At 34.0% G+C, this 20880-nt stretch overlaps 1 protein-coding gene across 1 annotated transcript in view; it reads right to left on the bottom strand.

Annotated features, from left to right (window-relative positions):
- Window positions 1-281: 281 nt before the first annotated feature.
- Window positions 282-20880, bottom strand: part of Syt14 (Synaptotagmin 14) — a 65756-nt gene continuing 45157 nt past the window's right edge. The window contains exon 9 of the mRNA XM_073958827.1: window positions 282-20828. Coding sequence (XP_073814928.1) covers window positions 20628-20828 — 201 coding nt within the window. The 3' untranslated portion in view covers window positions 282-20627. The remainder of the gene's footprint in view (window positions 20829-20880) is intronic.

Genomic DNA, 20880 nt, shown 5'->3' with positions numbered 1-20880 from the left:
CTTCCACTGCTGCACAATGTTACGCTTACCCTCTCACCTGCTTTACTGAGGAGCGCTCAAACGCGCTTCCCAAATAGTGAGGAATAGGAAGCGCTATAGAAGCCATGAACATATTTACTGCTTCAAATATTTTTTGCTGGGTTATTAAAATCGAAATAAAAACAACAATTGTGTGTAATATTTTTTATCAAGACTTTATTAACAAAATTTGATATAGTTTTTAGTAAGTTTTATTTTTATTTGTTAAATGGTTTGCATTAAATTTTCCATTTGTATTATTCTTTATGTTTTCTTGTTGTTGTTTTTATTATTGGCAAATATTACTTTTTTGGTATATTTTTTTGGTTCCATTTATTATGTTTTTTCTTTCATTTTAATTTATTGTTTATTTAATAAATGTGTATAGATTTTGCTTTGATGGATCGATCATACACAGAGATTCCACAGAAATATCAAATATTAAAAAAATTTGTTCTTTTATCGCTTATAATAAACGTAAATTTGTTTATAAAAAATGATATATTTATAAAAAAAAGTTATTAGATTTTTTTTAAAAACATTTCAATGGTGCAGTTAAAAAACGTTTTATTTTAGAAGTTTTATAAAATTTATATGTTGACCTATGAAAAGCGTGGTAGTTAAATTAAATTTAAGGCAAAAATTATTTATATGATTTTCCATGTTGTGTAGTTAAATTAATAACATTTTATGTTTTGATCATTATATTTTTATCAAAAACCAACATATCGATAATTTAGTTTAGTTAGTTTATATTTTTGTATAATTTCAATCGGGAATTTATGTTTACAATTTCCTAATGAAACAAGTTTTGCGTTATCGTAATTACCGTAATTAATCGTAATTACGAAAGAATTACTGAAAATTTTCAAAAATTGAAAATTTTTATTTGTTAATAATTTCGTTACGAAATTTGGTACCTTGCGGCCAAAATGTAATAGTTGATAAATCTTAACATTTGAAGACTTTTAAGGAGATTTACAAAAAACATTCATGTCCTATTCTTTCATTAAAATGTGTAGTTCTGTATGTTTGTTTCAAATTCATTATCAATATATTGATTTTTCTGGTTTTGAGGCAAGGATTATTGAAAAAATACACAAAACAGTATAGTTTGGAAATAGGTTAATTAAATTCAACACGTCTAGATAAAGCCAACTTCCTCTCATCCACAAAATAATTAATTAGCTATTTAGCTTTAGAGTAGATTATGTTATAATATTCGTTACCAATTTGTTTTATAAAGACAGTCTCTGTTAAAAAACACATTAGTTAATTATAGTGCTTTTTCCAATTTTATAATTTTTATAAGAAATTATGATTATGATATTTGTTTTTAGGATAAAAAATTTGCATTTAAGTTTGCCAATTTATAAAAATATTAATTTTTATATTTAATTTTATCATAGATTAAGGTGTTAATTAAAGCGTTACAAAAATAGTCTAGTGGTTAAAAGGGGGGATTACTTGTTCTCATCCATTTGTTCGTTAATTTCTTGCAGCGAACACATGTAACTTAACAAATTCCTGTTCTTGTTCCAATTTTTCAATAACAATTGAATGCCGTATCAAATAATTCATACATTTAGATTACCTAATGCAATAAACTTAGTATTTATTCTTAAAAAAATATATTTGAATTTTCATATTTTTTATGTTTTATTAAAAAAATATATATAAAGTATGTTATACATAAAAAACATTTAAAAAGGTAGAAAAATAATTTACTTAATTTATGTGTGTTTAATTTTTTATTTTTTGGTTGATTTAATTTTCTTTATTATATAAAAAAACATTAAACATCCACTAAGATTATTTTGAAATGTTTAAAGGTGTTTTCAATTTAAAAATAATTTTTAATTTAAATTGTTTGTTTTTTGTTTTCATTTGGTTTAGGTTTAAAGCTTTTATATTCCAATGACATAATGTTATGTTAAAATATGTTTTATTTTGTTCGGGTTAATTTGTGTAAGGGTTTTTTTTACATTTTTCTCAAGATGCCACTATTCCCTTAAGTGATTACAAATTTTGATATAATTCTACTAGTTATGTTTTATAAACTGACGTGAGTATGACAAGTCGGAAAATGTACTAAAGTTGCCGTGCACAGACTAATAACAGAGTACCGGCGGGTTTTGTTGATTTTCTTACAAGTCACTTTTTGTCGTTGTCCAGCGATCATGAGCAAATCTCCCCCACTGATTTGGTCTTGGCATCTATGTTCGAAGGTACTTCTATAAGTACGCAGCTTAAGGGCAAATACAAGGAGGAGGATACTGGACATAAGGTGAGCTGAGCCGTTCAGCTCCGATCGGGGATTAATTTTATTACAGGTATATCTCACCTTCCTGATCACGACAATATATATGTTGTTTTTTTTTTTTTTGGAAAAAAATACTTCTCGAGATATGGTCCTTTGAAGTTCAAAAATTCCCTTGGTTAAAGACCAGCTACTAAGAGAAACATTTTAAGTTAAAAAAATCTTGTTCCCGTGCCCTAGATTTGCTCCTGTTCACAGGAGAAAGATTTAAACCCCGGCCGAAGGCCTGTTATTTAAAAAAATTTACAATTTAAGGAAACGAATTTTTTGCTGGGCGTCTCAACTCAACTTGCTCCGGATACTGATAAACTCAGGGGAAGTTCAAGCTCTACCTAGCCTTCAGAGACAGCTAGCGACCCAGACTCCGAATTCTATAGCAACAGCAAACAAATACAACCGTCGAGAAATTTCAACTAAGGAGGAGGTTCACAAGATGAATTGAGCATGAGCATTGCAAGCTCACAACACACAGGAAACATCTGTCTGGGACTCAAGAAGCAACAGATGAGCAACAAGGCTACACCGGAGGATGTTTCGGAAGGGATCATGAACACCCACTCCACTTTTTCGGAAGCGGTGAAAAGGTTGAGATCTCTTAAGAAGCTGAACAGTTGAAAGACGACAAAGAACAAAAATAACTCCCCAACTTCAAATGCTTTGGCAAACCGCGTCAAGAACTACGCAAATGAGATGCATCCGAGAATCCTTTGGTATAGCTCGACTAAGTGAACTCAAAGAACATGAAAATCTACTGCAGTGTCTGGGAGTTCTGAGAAGAAATTCCGGACCCGGCAAACAGGAAGCCGCCATCATTGATCGATACCAGTAGAGGTTCCGGTAAGCCTCCCAAAGACCATCTTCCCAAGCAAATCCAAAACAAACTGGACAAAGTTTGCACTCTGTCATAGCTGGTCCCAAACCGCTTTCGGCAAAGGGGGTGGGATCTCGTCGCAAACCAACAAGGCATACTGAATATATCAAAGTACACCTGTGGGACGAGCGCCATATATTAGGTAGTGATCAGCTACTTAAACAGAGATCTCCTAACACCGAGGTATTAAGCGACCATACCCACCGGTATTTCATGTTTTCAGCCGGGTCATCGACTATAATACAATGGAACCTCGTTGATACCTGAGCGCCTCAACAAGCAGTAGGCTTAATTGCCAAGTCCTAATCATGGTAGTGGAGGGCTATGCCATGACCGTCCTCAATTCCCCCATTCACAAATTCTCAAGGGATGAAATTAAAACCAAAAAACCTCAAAACAAAATAAAACACCTTTGTTGAAGACCACAACAAAGCTGCACCTGGTAAAAATGACACAAATGTGACGGGGACGACTGCTTGACACCGACTATGAACGCTGTGAGTGACTTAATTCAGTCACTCAGGGGAAGTGCGTCTCTAGGTCTAAGTCGGAAAAGTTGTCCTGCAAGCAACTGGGAAGACATCCTTCTGTCGGACGATGAGATGTACACTACGGTCGTCCAATCTCAATCAAACAGAGAGGTGTCCTCCTCAGTTTCTCTAGGGAGCTCTAACCCATGTGATCATGGAACTTCGGTCGGTGTCCACGGTCTTGTCCTTCCCAAACAGGAGGCATTAGTGGATTAGGCTGTGGATGAAGGTATGGATCACTCTATTGACCCCAACGACACGGTGGGACTCCACCAAGTGGGCTCCAGTTCCCAAGCCGTCGGAGAAGACGAAGGTCCAGACACAGACGAAACAGCCACCCAAGGCTCCAGCCAGTGTGACAGTTCCGCCTATGAATGCTAATAAAGCTGCAGGGAAAACAGGATCTGGAAAAGATCTGAGGCTCTGAATTTTTCAGAAATCTGATAAACGGAAAGCTGCTGGGGAAACAGGATCTGGAAGAGTTATAGTTCCGAATTTGCAGAAATCTGGTAAATAGATAACTGCAAACTCGACATGACCAAACTTTGTACAAATGGGGACTTATACAAGAATAGTTTCAAGAAGTATAAGAGAGCGGTAAGAAAGGGCAATTGAGAGAGGAAGGCAATAGAGGGGGTTAATGCAAGCTCAAGATTTCGCAAGGTGAATTCATAGTATCCAAAACCTATTGTGAGCATCAAGCCAAGAGATGGTACGTCGACGAACTCCGTTTTATAGATTCTAGATCTACTGGCAAAGGACCATTTTCCGGGGTGGATGGATGCAAATTTTTATCCTAGTATTGATACGAATAGAGCCTACACTCCTGACGAGAGAGTCTTTGTTGATAAGTTAATAAGTATTTCTTGGGCGATCAATGCTTTTCAACCCTCTAAATCTCCTCACCCCTATCTTGATTACCATACCAAGGTCATTTTTAGGGCTTGTCAGCTATTGACACACGTACCTGTACTATGGAAGGAGGTAACAGTGATACATATTCCCAAGGCTGGGAAGCTAAGCCACTCCTTACCGAAGTACTACAGATGGATTAGTCTTTGCTCTTTTCTAACCAGTTGGATTGATAGACTACTGGGAAGCAGACTAATCAATTCAAACATTGGAGAGAGTTCCGTAAGGAAGTCGGTCAATGGTGAAAGTGAAACTTTAGGAAAAACCGCCAAAATGTCTTCATGTCTGGACTTTGATAGAGGGGAGTAGACAGACAACGTCATAATTGCCTATAAATCTTTACTGATGGGTCGAAGATATAAGAAGGCACGGGAGCTAGTGTGTATTGTGAAAAACTGAACATCAGACACTCGTAGAAACTTAACGGCAACTGCAGTGCTATTTGCAGATGTGGAAGAGACTGAAACAATCGAGCACCTTCTCTGTCGGTGTCCTAGACTGACAGTCAAACGACATATGTAGGCTGTTTGGGGGCATGACATAGTACCTCTCTCTCTTATTTTTCCATCATAAATCCCGCAGCCCTGTTCATTATTGGAGGAGTCTTAAGTGCCTATGGGGCGGATCGTCCTAGACTGAGCAAGTTCAATTAACTCCCTTTCTCTTCCTTACCTCTCTGTTGTCCGAGTGAAGTGGATTTCAACAATCAACAGCAGCTGTACATCCTTTAACCTAACCTAGAAGAGCGCACGATCGAATTACTTTGGGCTAGGTGAATGTCCTTATGGACATGTCATCGGCCATCTTCTCAGCGTTACCTAATCTATTTTGGCTTCTTTTGAAGACTGTTCTCGAAAAAATAACAACTTTTTACTTTTCCAAAAATTATTTGTATAAGTTGTGGAATCACCTGCAAAATTTAAGTTTTTATTAAAACATATACCTAAATTAATTTTTTAGAATATGTAGAAGCTAGAGGGAATTTTTCGCCATTTCTATTCCAATAAGGAGTTAAAGCCGTGGAATAACTCACCTCATATCAATGTAAAAGAGGTATGTTAAAATAAATGACATTCAAACCCTACTTGTTTAAATTTGTATATCAGCTATGAAAAAAAATCTCGAACCGTTTGATCTTCGCATTCACTTCAGTTTATAATAATTAGCATACTTGTTTTTAATGCCACGCCAAAATTTGTCGATTTAAATTCAGCAATCATTATACCATTTTTGACATGATAATTCAAAGTTGTTCATATAAATGAAATTTGTTTTCATTTTAATAAAGGGGTATTTTCTAAGGTGGTGGGTAGTGACACGAAGTTGTTTCAATTTCTTCATAAATATTAAAACTATCATTGAAGGATGGCTACTTAAACGATAGTGTATTAAAAAAGCCTCACTTTGCTTTAACCAGTTACATAATTATCATTCATTAACAAGTGTATGAAAACATATACATTTTCAATATTTTTTTAATAAAAAACTTGTTTCTAATCTATCTAACAAAGGTCACATTTGCATTCGGATTATGTAGCGTATGAATAATGTCATATATGTATGTATTGATTAATAATACCACCCAGTGGTCTATTCAATATATGTATGTGTGATTTATATTATATGTATGTACGTCATATGTACGTACACATTGTATATAACATAAATCTACTTAAAAATATTGATTAAAAATCGATTTTGTAGAAAATACAATATTTGTAGAAAATAAAGTACAAAATATATTATTATTTTTTTGACTAACAATGTATGTAACTTTAAACGTCATGATTATCTGTGATTATGTATCTATGTATGTAAGTATATGGTGTATATTGTATATATGTATGTATTTCTAGTTCATTCTATTCTATACTTTTAGCTGGCATGCATTTCTTCGTCATCATTAATATCATCTTGATCTGTATTTTTATATAACTCTATAAGATTAATTTTGTTTATAACCATTTGAACACTTTTCCTTTAAAATACTGACATAGGTTTGCAATATCATTATGTTTATGGGTTTTGTCTTTCTCAGCTACAATCGTGTGTAGTTGTTTTGTGGTAAAATGTTTATCAATTAAACAAAAACTATTCAAATAAAAAATTATGGATAAATGCAATCCCCTTAACATTACACAATTCTGCATTTGGTGACAATGATAAATTTTGTTAAGTTATTAACGATAAAAATCGTGAATTAAAAGTAAGAATAAAGTAAAACACTACATTAATTGCACTTGGTAAAAATGCTTCTTATAAAGAAGTATCAGGAAACCTCAAATTGAAAGATGACAACGCTTAAACAAGTTTAACCTTTGGCGATCAATTGTGATGATTATTGCCAATACAACAAGCGTGAATACCGATAATGTTCTTCGATTGCAGCAAATGTTGGAAGAAAAAGGTCACCCCACACCATGATCGTTGGATACCATTTACAGGATCGCCTTCTTTACGTTGTCATGGAAGATGGGCTCCATTGGTCGACTAAATCGCCAAACATCGATTACTTCTTTGTGCATCATTTATGAGCACGTATTATCAATAGTGAACAAGCGGCTCGAGAGATGACACTAACTATCTCAATTGTGCCTTCCGTCACTTCAGTGAGAAGTTGAAGCAGATCCTAAACATCTGCAATCTCCCTAAGCAACCAGGGCTGTGAGCCTGCAATTTTTCAAAACAAAAACAAATGTTCTCTTTTCTAATTGTGTTAGTGAGCAAAATAACACACACCGACAGCACGTGGAACAGATACAGAGATACCCAGATAGCATTTAGAAGACTGTTTTTTCAAAAATCACATTGGGGAGTCTTTTTAGAGTCCTTTTGGTGATCAAAAATTGATTAAGTCGCTTGTGTGATCAGAAAGGGACTCGAAAGTGACTCCCTGTAATGATTAAAAAGAGTTCAATTTAAAATACAACAACAAATGTGTAGCAATCACAAATAAATCATTGAGGTGTTTAAAATGTGACAATTTTTTGTTATTTATTGTCACATTTTGATCATCTGGAAGATTGAAAAATGCTTAATCAAAAAAGGGTCATACAGGTGTTTGAGAAGTGATTATAATTATGTATATGCTGATCATATTTTGAACAGTTAGGTGATTAAAAACTGATTGTTTTGTTTTATTTTTGTTTGGTTGTAAATAATTCTCATATACACTTTCTACAAAACTTTGATATAAATGTAACGTATAAGAGTATAGACAAACACAACACATGTTCAGGTTTTGCCAAGTGAAATGAAGAAGCAGTATACTCACCGCGCAACATAAAGAATAATTAAAAGACATAACAAAGCAGAAAAAGACAACAAAACAAAGGAAAGAAACAAAAAAGAATAAAGAGAAATTTCTTTTAATTTATTTTGTCTAATAAATGGCTCCCTAAAGACTCATAAACGATTACAAACATGACCCAAAAAAGACTCGAAAAAGAGTCACAAAGTAATCAACAAATCACCAATAAATGATTGAAATACGACTTGAAAAAGACTTTATATACTATCAGAAAATGGGCAAAAATGACTCGAAACTAATGCAGAGGAAGACTCCTTTGTGATTTGCTTAGACGAGTCGCCTGAGGTTATGTTTTCCTACCGATCAGAAAATGAGCTCATATTCCAGCTTTTTAATCGTGCAGTCGGATCAAAAAATACTCGAATTTGATTAAAATTTTAAAAAAATGCTGGCTGGGTATGATGTTCTAAAAAAAGTCGTCACGCTAGTACATACACATTGCTACGGTTAAAAATGTTTCTCATTGAAATAGTAATTTTGGACGCTACACTATAATTCTCGAACGGATTAGTTGGTTTGTTTCATATTTTTTTCGAATCATAGATCTAGTTTGAATATGATGGATGAACCAATAAAACAATCGAATAAGTGAAGAAAAGGCTGGCTCGATGATCTTTTTGATTTTTTTTACAAAATGTAGTTCTTATGGAATATTTCTTTCAAATAACATCAAGTTCGAAGATGGATTATATCGGCATTTCAGGTATCTTCCCCACAAAAGTTAAACATTTTCACTTCACTTCAGATTGTGACCACTATTTGGATCGGGTTGAATATTTTATAAGTTTTAATTCCTGTAGCCATTGTTTAATATATTAGCAGAGATAACCTCAGGTGCACCGTGTTAAATTTTATGGCGATCGGTTAACGTTAACATGTTAACATGAAGACATCGGTTGGTATTAGTGTATCACCTTCATTCTTCCACCATATATGGGACCAAAGTTGAATTTTGATGAAAATCCTGTAAAGGTCGCATTTGTGGTCCAGTCGATGAAAAAATTTTACCAGTTCTTTGTTGTGACTAAAAACGACTTCTACAAAAAATTATAAAAATCGGGTCAGATTTTAGTACCCCGATCGCGGTATTTTAGTTTCAAAAAAGACATTAATAATAGAAGCCACCAATTATTACTATTATATTGTGTACCAAAACGTCATCATTTTTGAGATTTCGGGTTTTGATGAGTCCCGTTGAGTCCCCGTCTCCTCAAAGTTTCTATATAAAAAGTAGCTAACGATCTATTCTCAAGTAGCTAAAGATCTCCTTTTGGAGGAGTTTAATTTCGGACATCATGAAAGTCTTGGAGAATTTTATATATGTACATTAGGGTGAACCAAAAAAACCAGACTTCTTTTTTTTGGATTTCCTATCCTCCAATTCTTTTCCATTTCATCCAAAAACCTTATATATATGAAATTTTATGGTCCGATCGATGACCATTATTATTATACCAATACCAATTCATTATTGTGGCTAAAAACTATTTCTACAAAACATTTTAAAAATCGGATCGGATTTTGATATAGCTATATAGGGCTCAAAATATCAAAATAAAATATCACACATATTAACAACTGTTTTACCGCCTCTATAAGCGGTGTTTTAGTGTGCGGCACGTCGTTCGGACTTGGAGGTGGTTACATGTCATTGATATGAAGAAGTCTTTATGGGAAATAGTTTTTTGCGGAATGATATATTTTTCACTCAAAAAATATATAATCCCTAATGTACATCAAAAAAAAAAATAAATATATTAAATGCCGTATTGAATTTAACACTAACGTTACAGCACAGCTCAGTCAGCTGGGTATTGCTGTTACCTTATATTGTTCTAACATGAGGGGGTAGGAAATCAAAAAAAAAAAAATTTTGGGGTCACCCTAAATTTAATTTAAATTTAAAAATTCTCTACTCTCCATCTATTAACAACGAAATAATCTATTTTCGGTTTTGAAGTGGGCTTCATTTTGTGTTAATTAAGAACGAAATCATTTACTTTCGACTTCAAGCAAATTGTGTAATAATCTAGGAAATTGTCACTGTCAATGAAATCAAACGAAATTAAAATATACATAATGACACTGTGCAACATTTTTAAGGCAATCTTGTGCAAACAATTTGAACCGAGGATTTTTTTGCAAGTACAGACCCAAACGACAAAAACTCTAGTTGGGTTTTGTTCTGTCAGATCCAACTTGGATTTTATGGGCCCATCTTAACATGGTTAAATATTGAATTTTTAAAGCAATTCGGTGCTATATCTCTGAAACCAATGCGAATCTTCTTGTGACCTCCGGAGCAAATAAAATATTTTGAGAAATAATGAACTTCAAAAAGCTACATTTATTGCCTCAAATTTTATCATACATATATCTAAAAATTCCATAATTTTTATACATTTCGCACCATATCTCCAAACCTGTTAAATTTTTCTTTTGGGGAAATTCCAGAAATTATGTAATATTTTCTATCGTTAACAGATATATGTAAGGTCTGTTTAATAGATAAGTTCTACTTGTTTAGGGCAACAATATTGCTAACGACAGCAAGGCCATGCAAAAAAATTTAGTTTTAGCCCGGTTTAGATGAGGCCACAATATCCTAATTGGATCTGACAGGGCAAATCCCAACTATGTTGTTTTTAGTCTCAATATGTACTTTCAAAAAAATCGCATTAGAAGTTTTTTGCATTTTTAGTGTTGTATAGTTTAATAATAAAACAAACTAGAAAAACTATGTAAAAGAAACATTGCAAACAAAATAAAATCTTTGTTTTCGTCGTGGTACAATGAAACAAGGTAGGGCATATCTACCTACTGTTTTAGAATTTTTTTCTTTTTTGCTTATATTTGTGGCCCGGATGTTTCAACTAAATACACACAAATGGTCTGGACAGAGCCTAAAAGAATCTCCTATGTTTGCCACTTTTACAATTTTTTCTATTTAAATTTGCTCTGTTCCAGAACCTGCAAGAATCTACTATTTTTTACTACGATACCATTTTTTCCTTTATGTTATCGCAAAAAATAGTAAAAATTAGAAGATTCTTGCAGTTCTGGAACAGACCATTTGAAATGTTATACAAGTTTTTGTGTATGACAGCTGCTCCAAACATTTGCAATTTAGACGTCTATTTCACATTTAATCTATCTCTTGTGCCAGACACTGAAAATAACACATGAAATTTTTTTAGCTTTTAGGAGAGAGCGGAGATGAAGGAGCTCCCTTTCTCCATTCTTACCCATAAGCTCAAAACATTTTCATGAAAATTTTTATAGTCTGGCACGAGACTATTTTATTTTTAGGGACATTTTGAGTTTTGAAATATATTTACTTTTGTAATGAGTTTTTTACCATATTTTCAAGATTTAAAAATTATTATTCAGTTATTAACTAAAATGTTACAAATATGTGTTCAAAACTACATGGTTCGAATATCTACTACATTATTATTGATGCATGTTTTTATATTAATTAAGATAAGCCTTTTTTAATTAAAAAGAGGGTGCAAAAAGTTTTCATGAGAATTACATTTTATCCCACCTACATTTACTACAAAAATGTTTATTTTTTAAAATTATAAATCAAACGCAGTTCAAAAATATGTATGTAGGAACAATACAATATCTAAACTTGAGCTGGATCCCGAGCAAGAAAATAGAAAAATTCGCATAAGAAGGGAAAGACGTGAATGGACAAAACTACATCTACTGAAAGACATGATCAAATAATCATAAGAATTATTACACAGATCTCTTAGAGGTCATCAACAGAAGTTAAAACAAGTAAGAAAGTATCAGTCTGCTGTGCTGACGGAGATATACCATCAGCCACTGACCAAAAAAAAACCAAACAATATATATCACGAGTTTGCTTTAAAATCTGTAGGTACCGTAATGTAGGGCTATACCAAATCATTGAAATATAGCAAACATTTTTAGTAACCAAACTTCTTCATAAAGGACTCGAAATATTAAAATACGTTAAACTAAGTTTGGAAGAAATTTTTGAAAAAGTTTTCGAGTTATATTGCACAATAGCCATTTTAGTATGTGCTGGCAGGGTTTTGGAGCTTTGGGCAATTATCTCAGGATGTATTGACTTACTCCGGAAAACCGTTGTACCGTTGTAAATGGGCCGCGAGAGGAGCTCTTAAACTTCCCTTTTTCCGAATTTTGTGTGGGAGGTACCTGAAGAAGTGGACCGATATTGTCCATATTCCAACCTGATACATGACTGGGTGAAATAATACGATCCATTCGAGAGTTATCGTGCGCACCAGCCAGCCAGAGAGACGGACAGGCAGACAGAGAGACGGTCGGACATGGCTAAATCGACTCCAAATTGTCTGTTATTTCGATGAGGCACATTCTTGGTCGTATCAGCCTAAAGGCTGAGAGTATAAATATGCTCAACACCGATAAATATATACAAACACCATCCGATACATACCATGGATATCGTTATACTTATTCTGTAACTTTTAATTTACAACAATTTCAGCTTCGTTCCAGTACTTTTTAATAGTAAAACTCGTAAAAGAGAGAACTGCAAAAAATTGTTCTCACACAAAAGTTTTTGGAAATAGTTCGGGAACGGAAAAATGGAAAATACGTCAAACAAATGGAACAAATGTCAAAGTTGGCGTACCAGTCAATCAGATGCCGGCACCATGTTACTATTTTTTACACGCTCAAATTAGTCGAGTAAAAAGTTTTTAAAGAGAGCGTAATTCAGCGCCATTTTTGTTTAAAGAGAAGTGAACATTTTACAACTTTTTGTGTACGGGAACGGTTTTTCGGGTAAAATGTGTAAAAGTCGTAAAAATTGTAAAAACTTTTTAGTTCTGGAACAAAGCTTTCATTTGTTTGTTTTATTTGGTCAATTCCAGTACCTGCAAGAAGCTACTAATTTTTACTATGATAACAATTTTTCCTTTATGTTATCGAAATTAGTAGATTCTTGCAGTTCTGGAACAGACCAATTTTTTGTAAAAATGTAGACAAATTGTCGATAAACTTTCAAAAGCTTTCAATTTTGAAATATTCATAAACAAACCATACACACAAACCAAAGGCAAATCCAATTTGTGTTGTTTTCATAACGACATTTTTAACAAAAGTTGTTAAAATTTGTTTACAAAATACAAAGGTTGTTAATTAATGGTATGTTCCAGAACTGCAAGAATCTACTAATTTTTACTATTTTCTTCGATAACATAAAGTGAAAATTGTTATCGTAGTAAAAGATAGTAGCTTCTTGCAGGTTCTGTTCCAGACCATATGTTGTTAAAAACAGTTTCTCGAAAAAATATCAATATCGACTGTCGTTAAAAAGTTGCTGAATAGGCCCACATGTCGAAAGATAATAGAATACATATAAGTTGACCCAAAACGTAGAAGTTATTATACATAGATCTGTGGACCCATTCTGTAACTTTTATCGATCGAAAAGTTGTTAAAATTTCTTTTGTTTTTGTAACAACTACAAAACAAACAAATAAAATTGTTGTAAAATAAACAATGAGTAAAGTTGTTAAAAAGTTACAGAATAGGGGGACTGAAGGAGTTTTATGGCCAGAAATTGTACTGGAAGCAAGAATTAGAGATTTTTTATATTCAAGAACTAACGGTGTTTATAACATATTAAAATCGCTTCACGTACACTCCGGAAGTGTCGTACAACGGGGTATTTTGGTAAAATAATCACTTAAAACTAGTAATTTTTTGCAAATATTTTTTTGTTCTTATCTGACCCGATCAACTTAATCGATCTAAATACATATAAGAGGTTCCGGGAATCTAAAATGTACTCTAGACTATTAAATATCGAATAAAGCCTTGGTAGTTAACAATTATCCTTAGAGCACAGTATTCCAAAGGATATATTAATTTATTTAGCTAACTGGATTCGTTTATGTTATGTCCAAATTATAAACAAAAGTCTCATAACCGATATATTATCACAACAAAAAGTATTTCTTCACATTTAAAAACAACATTTCTCAGTTGCAAATGTTTTGAGCAGAGCCAAAAGTTAGTTCGAGCTTTGTTTTGTATACTTTTGTAAAATAAGTGCAATTATTATAAACTATATTTTTTAAATCTTTAAAAATATATATATTTCAAATACATAAATTTCCTCAAAACTACATAAAATGTGAAATATTAAATTTCAGTTATAAAAAATATTGTAAGTTTAAGAAAAAAAATTATTTAAATTTATGAGGTTTTTGATGAAATTAGTAAAATTTATTAGTTCATCTTATAAAATGATAAAATGGAAAAATAAACAATGTTACTTGTTTTATGTGTATTCATTGTAATTTTCCAGTACAAGTCCGTACACCCAGTCCATATTTTTTCTGATATTTTCAAACCTACCCTACCTTGTAAATTGTTGTACCATGAATTTATGTATCTTAAAAAAAATACCTATGAAATATATTTAAAAATATTGTAGTTGATGTGTTATGTATAACGTTATCAACTTTCGATTTTCTATATTCCGTCTCTCTGTTTTCTTTATCTTCTTTAAATTGTGCGTATAAGAAGTTGCATAAATTGTTATAACATTTTATCTTTGTATCTTTTCATAGTTTCTGATAGGTACTACGTTGCAATAACATTTTATTTTTTGGGTAGTATGTTTATGTATTTTCAAATATGTATGTATGTAATTATGCATGTATGTATGTAAGTTCAGGTGACCTTTGTCGCCATTACAATCATTCCAAAAAACGTATTTTGCTTACATTCTAAATATTCCTTTTGTAACAAACGCATCGTACGTTTAGAGTATAAAATTCTTTTTATGAAGAGGAGTTTAACCCGATTTTGTGTTTTTGTTATGCATTTTTATTATTATTTTTAAAAATAAAAATAACTAATTCATATACATTTTATCTGTTCCAGAACCTGCAAGAGTCTACTATTTTTTTAAATTTTGACAATTGTTTCCGTTATAAATTTGACAAAAAATTAATAAAGTAGATTTTTGCAGGTTCTGGTATAGAGCAACTGTATGTATGTAGGTATCTTCTTTTTTATATGAATTGTAGTTATGCAAATATTTTTTTGGCTTAGGAAACATCCAAAAAAATTTGTAAATGTTTTATAGGCGACAAATGTTTAGTGTTTTCTTGGAACAAACAAATTTTAGTCCACTTGAAGCAGAGAATATTTCCACAGTGGGCATTTACCATTTAAAACATATTCAATGGAAATAACGACTATCGTTTGTTGTCTTGTCGCATCTAAGATTAATATGCGGTTATGCCTGGAAAGATTTGAGGAGTAGTACACAACAAAAAATAAACTAGCCAATGGATATTGTTGATATGATCATACATATTGTTAAATGGACCTATAACATGATTTACCTAACACCCGTATTGTCGAAGTGATCATAAATATTCATAGGACAAATAACTTAATTGGCTCAAAGCTTTAAATTGTTGGACTTATAATACTTATTCATATTTAGTCACATAATAGTATCCACTGTGACAAAAAATATTGTTGTTGGGATAATATCTCATGCTGAATTCGACAAACCACATTTTGTGAGATCAAAGATTTTTTATGAAGTGTTATTTAGGCTAACAGATGCCACTTTAGCCTTATTGAATAGGTTAGTGAGAAGTTTAGCTATGCAGGGTACTTGAAATGTCTATCGAAAACAGATTACCTAGGCTAGGTCATATTTTGAGAATGTCCTTGGAGATTTTAATGCGCATGATGTCATTCAATCCTAGGAATGACAAGAGAGAGACATAACGATGGCTGAGCTCCACATTTTGTATCATGAACTAGGACACTACCATCAGGGTTAGAGCAGACTGATATATCCATCGTGTCACCTGGTCTGACGAATAACGTGAACATCATCCTATCCTCATCTTCATCAATAGAACACCCGACTTCATAACTTCCAAACGCCGTACTTTCCTTAACCATGGCGTAACCAATTAGAGAATTCACCAACTAAAGCTTTGGAGAACTGCCCAATCTCTCAGTCTCTTAGTCGTTGAGCACAGGCGGAGCCTCTTTTTCCGAGTATCCGAAGAGCTGTAACAATGGAACCGGTAGTAGTGATTTGTGGATAATGGTTAAGGTGTTTTAGAGCGCTGTGGAAAAATGATCGGACATCTGCCATGTTTAAGGGTGTGGTTGTGATAGATCCAAAGAGGTGGGCGGATTATTTTAGCCGACAATTTATTGATCACACCGATAGCGACTCAGCCTAGAGAAGCACTTAATGTCATTTACGATCTCTTCCAGCCGAGGAGGAAGCACCGCAGTTTAAGATGGGTGATGTTGCAGACGTTATCCGAGGTGGATTATCAACACGGGTTTCCGAAAGCAGCATAGTATCAAACCCTGTAGGTTGAATGTCATCTCAAAGATCTTGACAGCTAGACTCTTCACCATATGGGCTGCGGAATTGAAGCTCCAACTGAATGTGCAGGTGTCGAGAAGCTGCAACCACAATAGATAGCACAAGTCTACATGCTAGATCAATGGCAACGAATAGCCCACTCTCTTCAAACCGCAAAATCTATACTTGGGTACTAAAAACCACCACCTAAAATCCATGATGAGTATCGTAAGGCTACTAAAAAGAAGGAGGCGGCATACGATCAACCCTGCAGTCAGTAGCAACACGAAGCATCAAAGAAAATATCGGGTGAAGAGGGGAGAGGAGAAGCGTATTTTCAGAAGAAAAAAGAGAGAGCAGGAACATTTTACTAGAGTGTAAAACCCCAGGCTGAAGGGTATGGTACAGGCACATTCTCCTGCAAAGATTGTGAAGGGAACTTGGTAATACCACATATTCGTCGACTATAAAGCCGTATTCGACAACCCAATAAGGTTAAGGGTTCCAAGCCAAGTCTGAGTTTGGTATTCCAGCATAATTAATACAATTATGCAGAGTAACAATAACTGATCAGCAGTTAAAATTGGAAAGAACCTCACCAAGACTTTCAAAGCCAAAGGGGGTTTCAGACAAGGTGACCTATATAACATCTTGCTGGAAAAGGTCATGCTAAAGTATATACGAACCATGATACAAATAACGTTATATACAATAAAGAAATAATGTCACTGAGGGGTGATGTAGGGGACGAAAGATACCAAGGAACGGTCCTGACCGGCTTTAACATAGCAAAGCCCAGGATTTATCTTGATCCCTCTTTCATCTCAAGTGTACACTGACCTCCTCGTGATGTCATCTGAGGAACTGCCTTTAACACCCGTTAAAGGTACAGAGCTAACATGTGCCTCGCATTCACCCATAAGAACGTTAAAAACTTTTGTTTGGGCGTCGGATTAGTAAGCCTTCCCTAGAAAAAAGCAGCCTTCTATGAAAAACGAAAGAAAAGAAAGAAATGATCTGCGAATCTGCACCTGGAATGTTCGCACTCTTTATAGAGAAGATGCAGGTGTACTTGAAAAGTACAAGGCCGAAATTACTGCCATATAGGAAATACGATGGTTTGGGAAAGGCGTCGAAACAACACCTAAAGGTGACGCACTGTATTATAGCTACCATGACACAAAGCATGAGTTTGGCTTCGGATTTGTAGTTAGTCGGAGTTTAAAACATCTGATCTCCAGCTTCACCCCAGTGAATGAAAGACTTGCTACAATACGGATAAAAACAAAATTCTTCAACATTAGCTTTATCTGCGCTCATGCTTCAACCGAAGACATGGACGAACAGACCAAAAATATATTCACACGAGCGCTTAGAAGAAACATATGACCGTTGTCCTGCCCATGACGTTAAAATTATTCTAGGCGATTTTAATGCCAAAATTGGAAAGGAGAATATCATTGGCTCAACAGTCGGGAAATTCAATCTCCACAGTGAAACATCGTACAATGGAATGAGGCTAATAGACATCGCAGGGGTAAAAAAACATGGTAGTTGTCAGGACCAGATTTAAACATCTCGATATTCATAAGGGCACCTGTCTGTCTCCAGATCAAAGAACAAGAAATCAAATTGAAAACGTTGTGATAGATGGAAGACATTCATCAAGCGTGTTGAATGTGCGATCATTCCGAGGAGCCAACATAGACTCGGACCACCACCTTGTTGCAGCAAAGATGCGTACTAGATTAAACGTAGCAAATAATGTGCGAACAGATACAACTCGGAAATTGGACATCGGTAAGCTGCAATCACAACAGATAGCCACAGCATACTCCACTCAACTGACCCAATTGCTTAATCAAAGCACTCCTCGTCCCGATAACATATCAGCACAATACCAAAATATTGTTCACTCCATGCAAACAACCGCAAAATCCATACTTGGATACCAGAGACCTCCATGGTATGACCAGGAATATCGTGCTGCTACTTAAGAGAAAAATGCGGCATATAGGGCTACTCTACAATCAGCTGCAACGCGTAGCGCACGAGAAAGGTAAAGAGAGAGGAGAAACGTCTTTTCCGCAGGAAAAAAAGAGAGATGGAAAAGCGGGAGTGTGAAAAAATCAAGATGTACAGGAGCCAAAATGAAGTCCGTAAATTCTACCAAAGAGTGAAACATCAAAGTGATGGCTTTGGTACAGGCTAAGGTTATGGAAAGAGCACTTTTCCAAACAGGGGAACTGATGAAGATCTGTGGCGAGATCTGAAACTATAGAAGAATATCGACGTCGTATGAACCAAGAGCTGTATCTGCTATACTTGGTGTGCTTGGTGTGTTTGAGAGAAACATTTTTCGAAAGATATATGGACCAATCTGCGTTGAAGGAGAATATCGACGTCGTATGAACCACGAGCTGTATCTGCTATACAACGACATCAGTATAGATAAACGTATCGAGATACAACAATTGCTTTGGCTAGGCCATATCATAAGAATGAGCTATGATGAACCCACTAAAATGGGTACGGACCATGGCGGTACACGCAGAACTGGCAGGCCAAAGAATCGATGGAGCAAACAAGTGGAAGAAGGGATGAAAAGGCGCGGTATTTCACACAGCGAAGCAAAAAATAGAGACAATTGGAGATCTTTTCTTAGTTCGGCTTATAGAACAAATGCTCTGTAATGGGCCAGCTAAGTAAGTAAGCGTACGCCGAGGACTTCGACATAATGGATCGATCAAAACGAGCCGTAACAGTGATCTCTGGAAAAAAAATTAAAAAGAGTGGGTACGGCAGTGAACGACTATAAGACCAAGATTATAATATCAACACGTAAGAATCCCAGTAGAATCGGTCCACCTGAAAGATCAAGATCGGACGATTGAAAGATCAAGTTAGCGATGATATCAAAAAGCATGACAAAACAAGTTGCGTTTAAAAATCTATTCTTATGGAACAAAACATTATGTTTAGTATAAAAAACCAAAGATATTCTGGGATCCAATATTTGAAGTATGAAAGGAAGATACTTCGAGCGTGATACATCCTTATTTTATTTAATGCAATATTAATCTAAATAAAAATCTCTATTGAATCATAAGTGTAACGAAAGTTTTAGCAACAAACTAATTTTTTTCAACAATTCAAGTTATAAAATTCCCATTGAATATGCTTGGTGTTAGGCATTATCACAAAAAATACATTCCAAGTGCTTTAAGAAACAAATGTAGAGGCAACTTTTGTTCCAAAAATAGTTTTCTTCAAAAATATTTCCCGATTTGTTTTAAGTTTTTTTTCATATTACATATTTAGTTGAGTAATTAAGAATATGTTTGTTGTTGTTATGATAGATTAATTTGTAATTATGTATTATTTTTGTTTAATTTTAAAGTATAAAAAATGTTATGGACTTAATGTTAAATCTAAACAATTGTTTATTTGTATTGTTAGTTTCATTCTTAGTTTTTTTTAATTTCAAATATAAAAAATTATCTTAAATTTATGTATTTTTGTTTGTTGTTTTTTCTCATTCTTTTATATTTTTGGTTACCAAAAAATGTATTTTTAAGTAAGTTTTAATATTTATAAATATGTGCGCGTAGAATTAATTTGTTAAAGTGACAAAGAATTCATTAATTAATTACAAGCTAAATTGTTGTTGTTGTTCTTCTTCTTCCTCATATAAAATTTATGTTGCCAAAAAGTTTGTTTTTTGTTTTAATTTCTTTACTTCTTCTCCAGCCACACCATGACTTGGAACAGAGAAAAAGCGATTTTAGAAAATAGTTTTGATTCAAATTCATTTTCATTTAGTGTTTTTTGTTTTGTTTTTCTAAAAAATTCATTTTGTTTCCTTGTAAAAATTACAATGACAAATATTGTTGTTGTATGTGTGGGTATGTGTGCGAGTGCAATTAAGCTTTACGCCCCACTTACCAAAAATTAGTCATAAACATTTCAAATTAAATGTTTATTTTTGTTGACCACAAAAATGTTGATTCGAAAAAATTGTATTTTAATAGAATTGGATTTTGACTGTGACGCAGGCAAGTGTAGATATTTGTGTATGGGAGACAAGGGACAAGGTTGACACGTCTTTAAACAAAATCCAATTCAAGGCCAGTCTCTATATCAACAGCCACAACATCAGGCTTGGCTGCTGCCTCCTCCTCTTCTTTGGACTTTTTACTTTTGGACTTATCCTTCGTTGTGGTAAAAGAGGCCAATAAACCCAAGCCACTACCACGTCTTGAAGATTGTCCCAACTGCTCGAATCAGGAATCCACAAGGACATGCCATCGAGCCAGCAGTTCACCTTTGGCCATATCACGCATATCCACCCAATGGGCCACCTCTTCGGGTCCCGATGAATTAAGGCCCAAACTAAACCAACCGACCATTTCATTTTTCTTCATATTACGCTTAGCGTAAACGGAAACCATTAACGTAACATCGTTCAGTTGAAACAAGGCCACCTGTAAAGGGAAAACAAATCGTCCAAACTTCTTTCTTATATCAATTTTAATT

This window comes from Musca autumnalis, unplaced genomic scaffold (assembly GCF_047663935.1).
Source record: "Musca autumnalis isolate F117 unplaced genomic scaffold, ASM4766393v1 scaffold_1, whole genome shotgun sequence".
NCBI classification, from domain to species: Eukaryota; Metazoa; Arthropoda; class Insecta; order Diptera; family Muscidae; genus Musca; species Musca autumnalis.
This window is presented reverse-complemented; position numbering and strand designations above follow the sequence as displayed.